The following is a 6,775-nucleotide window of genomic DNA, read 5'->3' on the forward strand; positions in this document are numbered from 1 at the left end:
GATGTTAAAAGCACTAGAGAAGGTAGTGAAATGCACTGCTCACCTCCTCTCCCTCTGTCCTGGGCATGTCAGATCGTGGCCTTCAAGGAGGGGGAGCAGAAGGAGAAGGAGGGTATCCTGCAGCTGCGTCGCATGAACTCCACCAAGCCTAGTCCACTGGCATCATCGACCACAGCTGCTTCTGCAACCTCCATCTGTGTTTGTGGGCAGGTGCCAGCCGGGGTGGGAACTCTGCAGTGTGACCTATGTCAGGATTGGTTCCATGGGCAATGTGTGTCGGTACCCCGCCTCCTCAGCTCTTCAAGGCCCACTTCCACCTCATCACCACTGCTGGCCTGGTGGGAGTGGGACACCAAATTTTTGTGTCCACTGTGCATGCGCTCAAGGCGCCCACGTCTGGAGACTATCCTGGCACTGCTGGTAGCCCTGCAGAGACTGCCAGTACGGCTCCCTGAGGGTGAAGCCCTACAGTGCCTCACCGAGAGAGCTATTGTTTGGCAAGGCCGTGCCAGGCAGGTTCTAGCATCTGAGGACGTGACTCCTCTGTTGGGACAGCTGGCTGAGCTTCGTCACCAACTGCAGGATAAACCCAGGCTGGAGAAGTCCCCTACTTACCCTTCAGCCCCTGCTTGTGAGCCACACAGAGAAGGCTGTGACAAGGATATGCCTAAGGTTAGCTGCCCACTCCAGCTCTTGCCCTTAAATGTCTTACCTCCTTGCCGTACTGTATTTAGGCTGTACTTTCTGCCCTGTAATTTTTAGTCTCCCTTGGTGTAACCTGCATGTCCTATTTTGCATTCTCTGACTACTCCTTGTTACTAGCCTGTATGTACCTTCCTGCTCCAGGAGGTAAATGTCCTAAGTTTGGGCTTGGTGCAAAAAATATTAGGATCTGGTTTTTCTATAACCTGTTACCCTACCAATTCTTACTCTTCTTAGCAGGTTCCAGGGTTGCTGCTGAATGTGGACAGTATGACAAGCCATGAGAAGGTTGCTTCTGTTCAGGGCTCAGGTAAGACATTACCTGAGTAATGTTGAGTAGACTGTTGAGTAGATACCACAAAGGTGATCTCTTTCATTGTTGTTTCTGTTAAGGTATTCTGTTAAGGAATTAGAGGCATAGCCTCTAATTCAGTCTGTCCCTAAAACTTGCAGACCTGGAGGTATTGTCCTCACTATTGCCACAGTTGACTGGTCCTGTATTGAATCTGCCTGAGGCAACCCGTGCCCCGTTGGAGGAACTCATGTTGGAGGGAGATCTGCTTGAGGTAACTCTGGATGAGAACCATAGCATCTGGCAGCTACTGCAAGCTGGACAGCCTCCAGACATAGAGCGGATCCGTACACTTCTAGAGGTGAGGAAAAGCGTCATGGGCAGGGCCAGGAGATTAAGCCTGAGCACTGGTCCACAAGTGCTTTTTGCTTGCCTGTGTATCATTGTAGCTGGAGAAGCCTGAGCATAAAAGAAATCGGACAAGAGGCCGGGACCTGGAGAAGCGAAAGCGGCGACAACAGCAGAAAATAGATCTGAGTAGGAAAAGCAAAGATCTTGTTCAAGAAGAGCTGCAGTCAAAAAAGGCCCGAAACTCAGAGATTAAGCCTCAGGAGGGCCAAGAAGAGGAGTTTGAGGAGGAAAAAGATAGTGAAAATATTTTCCCAACTTCTATAGAATATAGTCCTGTCTTGAAAGGGAACAAAAATAGCTTCCAGCAAAATGGTTCGGGTTCTACAGCCTCTCTTCCTTCCTTAACCCCCTTGCTACACCAGCCCTACCCTCAACAGGAAGAGTTATGACAGCAAGCAGAAAAGGGTTTTTTAAAATCCCACTGCCTCTTGGACCTTCCTAGGTCCTGAACTTTGTTTTTTATCTAGAATTTGTCACTTTAGAGTTTTGATATCTTAAGTGTTAACAGTAATATTTTGAGCTCATTTCCTAAAGTCAGTGCTTTGTGTGCTTCTTCCCAGAATTTCTCGCCAGCATTACTGGGAGTAGTATGCAGTGAATGATTTCCCACGCCAGTTTCATTTTGGACTTTGGCAAATAAAACTTGACAGAGGCAAATGTATCTCTTTAATTTTTTTTCCCTCCCTTTTTTCTTGTATTTTAAAAATATTTTGGTGCTTCAAGGCTTCTATATTCTACCTCCTTTTCTTTTCTCATCTTGATTCACATAAGAAAAGACATCGTATTGTGTAATTTTTTGTTAAAGCTAAAAAGAATTCAACAAATAAATAAGTTCTTGGTTTAGACTGTTGGAAATTTTAATTTGGTTTGCTTTGTTAAAAATAAAACAGCAATTCGTGTGTTTTAAAACTGGATTTGATTTGAACTTTTTTCACTATAACAGTAACAAGTTGGGAAACTTAAAAACCTGGTTTGAACCATTATACTTTTCTGATCAATGTGTGAAGAGTCAACTAATACAACACCTAAAACTTATATCAAGGTCATTTACTCCTTTATGGAGTCCAGTTGTCACCACCATTAGGGAGTTATTCATTCTCCATTGAATCACTTTGTTGAAAATCTCTTGGCTGTCCTTGTATGTCTATAATGTTCTCTTCATTATTGATCTGTATATTTATCTATTTAGCAGGACCCCATTGTCTTGATAACTTTCAGTAAGTAACTAACATAGAGTAAGTCTTTCAGTAGGGTTGAATGATCCCTCCCTTTTATTCTGTTTCATACGGTTTTACCTAGCCTGGTACCAACCTTTTTTTCCTACATGCAGTTCACTTTGCCTCCTGCATTTGATAGAGCTGAACTTGAACAATTTATTATACCTCTTACTTTTCACTGGTCTTTTAGGTGATAAAATATGATATCTAATACATTTGTTCTAAAAGTTCATGGAGATGAATAGGTAAATATCTCAAGGACTGGTACACTTCAGTTTACATGTATCTTTTTGTGTGTCTTAGTGATTCAGTCCAACAGACTACTTTTCTCAATCCTTTTCTGTAATAAGATTCTGTGGACCTGTTTTGAATCCCTTAAATGAGTGCTTTGCTTTTTATTCCTGCTTATCCAGCTGGTACAGACCTATTTCTGTGTAAAAAAAAATTTTTTTTAAAGATTTTATTTATTTGCTTAATAGAGTGGACATTAGCTAGGGGAGCAGCAGAGGTAGATGAAAAACCAGACTCCCTTCTGAGCAGAGAGCTGGACATGGGGTTCGATCCCAGGACCTGACCTTAGCCAAAGGCAGATGCTTAATGACTGAGCCACGCAGGCATCCAGTGTGTATAAAACTTGATACCTAAAGTTGTTCCCACTGTCCTAGTTTTCTTCTCTGTGTTATTTCCTGTCTTTTCCACTCTATCAGGTTATCCTTGGGCATTACTTTGTTGCTTACAAACATAATCATAACCCCCTGCCCCAGTTTTAGTTTCTTTACCTGTCAGAAAAACAGTGATAGCTTACTGTAACATAGCAATTAGAGTAAATAAATGTGAGGTCTTGTGCTGTTTCATCTACATACAAAAATTACTTTCTGAGGTTTTATGGGTATTGTTTTACACAAATGAGGTGGGTTTGTGATTTTTCACTGTTCACTCTGAAAATTTTTATTATCCAAGGGAGTGTCTTTTATTTTTATTTATTTATTTTTTAAAAAGATTTTATTTATTATTTGGCATAGACACAGTGAGAGAGGGAACACAAGCAGGGGGAGTGGGAAGGGGAGAAGCAGACTTCTTGCTGAGCAGGGAGACCAGTGTGGGACTCCATCCCAAGACCTTGGGATCATGACCAGAACCGAAGGCAGACGCTTAACGACTGAGTCATCCAGGCACCCCAGGGAGTGTCTTTTAAATACAGCATTTGCTTTCTGTATTTGCAGTTTCCAGAGTTTATATTTGCACATCACCATTTGACAATCACTGTAATTGGAAACTACTCTTCATTTAGTGAAAGAATTGAGAACATGTGGGGTTCCTGGGTGGCTCCATCATTAAGTGTCTGCCTTTGGCTCATGTCATGCTGTATTGGGACACCTGCTTCTCCCACTTCTCCCACTTCTTTACTTCCCCCACTTCCCCTGCCAGCATTACCTGTCTTGCTGTCTCTCTTTCTCTGTCAAATAAATAAATAAAATCTTCAAAAAAGTAAAAAACTACGTATAAGAATCTGGGTCAGGTGAAACACAGGGACAGTTGTACATCTTTTTATGGGCCACCTTTGTTTTATTCAGGAGCAAGTTCTAATATGAAACCAAACAAAGATGTATCATTAAGTTTTGCATATAAGTGCTGATTACCTTGTGATTATAGGTTGAATTAAGAAACATCAAATCTTTAGCAGGAAGTTAATTTCCAAAACCATTTCGTGTTTTGTAATAGTGATTCAGTGTAATAGTGTAATAGTGATTCAGGGTAATTCTTCTCTTGCAGGAAAATTTTCATCTTGATTTTTATGAAAAAAAAAAAATTGACACTATTGGTATGGCAGTACATGATAGATTCAAATATAACACCCTATATTTTCAAAAGGTTATACATTTTTCTTATCTGCTTTATACATTTTTTACCACCACCACTTGTAATATATCTTTGCACATTCCACTCTAGGATTCAATGAATTTGTATTTTCTCAACTATTCTTATGGAGCACTGGGTGTGGTGCATAAACAATAAATCTTGGAACACTGAAAAAATAAAAATAAACTGTAGAAAAATACTATTACTGATAGTATTAGCTATCTGATAGCTATTAATAAAGGCTCGTTCTTTATTTACTTCCTACTTCACACTGACTTTTCAAAAATAACAAAAGCAGTAGCCATAATGTCACCTTAGTGAAAAGGAAAGCCTCAAGGAAAGCCACTTAACTTTATTTTTATTTTTTTGAGAGAGCACATGTGACTGGAGGGAGAGGAGACATGGGGCTCAATCTCACAATCCTGAGATCATGACCTGAGCCAAAACCAAGAGTCAGAATGCTTAGCCACCTGAGTGCCCCAATGAAATCCACTTTAATCACGTGTGTCCACAAGTCTGTTCTTTCCACAGGTTTAGTTTATTTTCTTTTCACACAGTTCTTCCAGTGCTGTTAGGAAAAACGATTTAATATGTATAAGTGGTTTTCCTTAATTGATGTCATTGAGTCATTGGAAACATACTTTGGTTCCACTCTTCTTATTTATTTTTAAAGAAAAAACCACGCTAAAATGAGATTCTCTATCTTAAATTTTCTACTTTTTCTGACTCTTGTTTTCAGATGGGGTGCTTAATCTAAAAATGAGTGCTTAATCTAGTAATACCACTATACATTGTGTTCTTAAACAGCTGTCATGTCATTGAATAATAAACATAATTGTTTACCGTATAATTCAGTAACACATGCAGATGTCTAAACCATGCCTGACATTCATTACTCACTCTTTTTCTGATGAGTTTGCACTAGTAATAAGCAGAAAAGAAAATAAAGTCCTGTAGCACTATATATGCCCTTGAAACATTTTAGCTCATAACTGACTTAGCTGTCATTTATAGTGTGCCAAGCAAGTATACCAAGGAATAACTCCAAATCTTGTATTTTCAGCTCTCCACATGTAAAGGAATAGATATGGCTGTATTTAGTATAATTTTATTTATGATCACAAATTTGAATTTTATAAAATTTTCACATAACGAACTTTTTTTTTTTTTGGCAACTATTTAAAATACAAAAACAGGTAGGCACCCTGTCTATAGGCAAAAGATTTTTGACTTGTGGTCAAAGAGACCAGTTAAAACAGGGATTTAATTAAACCTGGCCAAACTTTTGTCAAGAATACAGATTTCTTAAATTTTCCAACTTTATGTTCTGGTTGATAACAGTCCTTAGTAGGAATAGGGGCTTAGAAGTCTTATTTCTGTTTCTGTTAGTAGCCCCTTAGAAGTAATAGGAGCTTTGTTTTTTTAATTTGAATTTTATTTAACATACAACACAATACTGGTTTCACGAGTGGAATTCAGTGATTCATTACTTACAAGACCCAGTGCTCATCATAAGTGCCCTTTTTAATCCCCATCACCCATCTAGCCTATCCCCTACCCATCTCCCTCCATCAACCTTCAGTTCTTCTCTATTATTAGGAGTCTCTTATGGTTTGTTTCTCTCTCCTCTTTTTCCCTTTTCTCCACACTTCCCATATGTTCATCTGTTTTCTTAAATTCTACATACAAATGAAATCATATGGTATCTCTCATTCTCTGAATTCTCTTAACATATTTACGTTATTGCAAATGGCAAGATTTCATTCTGATGGCTGAGTAATATTCCATTGTATACATATACCACATCTTTCTCCATTCTTCAACTGATGGATATTTGGGCTATTTCCATTGTTTGGCTATTGTTGATCATGCTGCAATAAACACTGTGGCTACAATAAACAAGTACCGTTTTAAATCAGTGTTTTTGTATCCTTTGGGTAATACATGGTAATGCATTTGCTGAAATGTGGGTTAATTCTGCTTTTAACTTTTTGGGTAACTATTTTCCAAAAAGGCTGCACCAAATTGCATTACCACCAACAGTGTAAGCAGGTTCTGCTTTCTCCACATTCCTGGCCAACATTTGTTGTTTCCTGATTTGTTAATTTTAGCCATTCTAACCAGTGTGAGGGGATATCTCATTGTGGTTTTGATTTGCACTTTCCTGTTGTTGAGTATCTTTTCATTTGTTTGGTTGACCATCCTTCCATGTGTCTGGCCATCTAGATGTCATCTATGGAAAAGGGTCTATTCATAGTCATACCTTCTGCGCATTTCTTGACTGGATTGTTTT

At 39.2% G+C, this 6,775-nt stretch overlaps 1 protein-coding gene across 14 annotated transcripts in view; it reads left to right on the forward strand.

The window, feature by feature from the left end:
- The window catches only part of LOC308337761 (lysine-specific demethylase 5D), a 60,599-nt gene extending 58,281 nt beyond the window's left edge, over window positions 1–2,318 (forward strand). For 9 of the 14 annotated variants that reach the window (XM_080795943.1, XM_080795945.1, XM_080795951.1 and 6 more), the window contains 4 exons: window positions 73–672; window positions 940–1,012; window positions 1,156–1,355; window positions 1,444–2,312. In XM_080795943.1, coding sequence (XP_080652069.1) covers window positions 73–672; window positions 940–1,012; window positions 1,156–1,355; window positions 1,444–1,794 — 1,224 coding nt within the window. In that variant the 3' untranslated portion in view covers window positions 1,795–2,312. Of the gene's footprint in view, window positions 1–72; window positions 673–939; window positions 1,013–1,155; window positions 1,356–1,443 lie in introns of all 14 variants that reach the window. The other 5 variants (XM_080795949.1, XM_080795952.1, XM_080795954.1 and 2 more) reach the window with 2 other exon arrangements.
- Window positions 2,319–6,775: the final 4,457 nt, after the last annotated feature.

The sequence above is a fragment of the Martes martes genome (assembly GCF_963455335.1).
Source record: "Martes martes genome assembly, chromosome: Y".
Lineage (NCBI taxonomy): Eukaryota > Metazoa > Chordata > Mammalia > Carnivora > Mustelidae > Martes > Martes martes.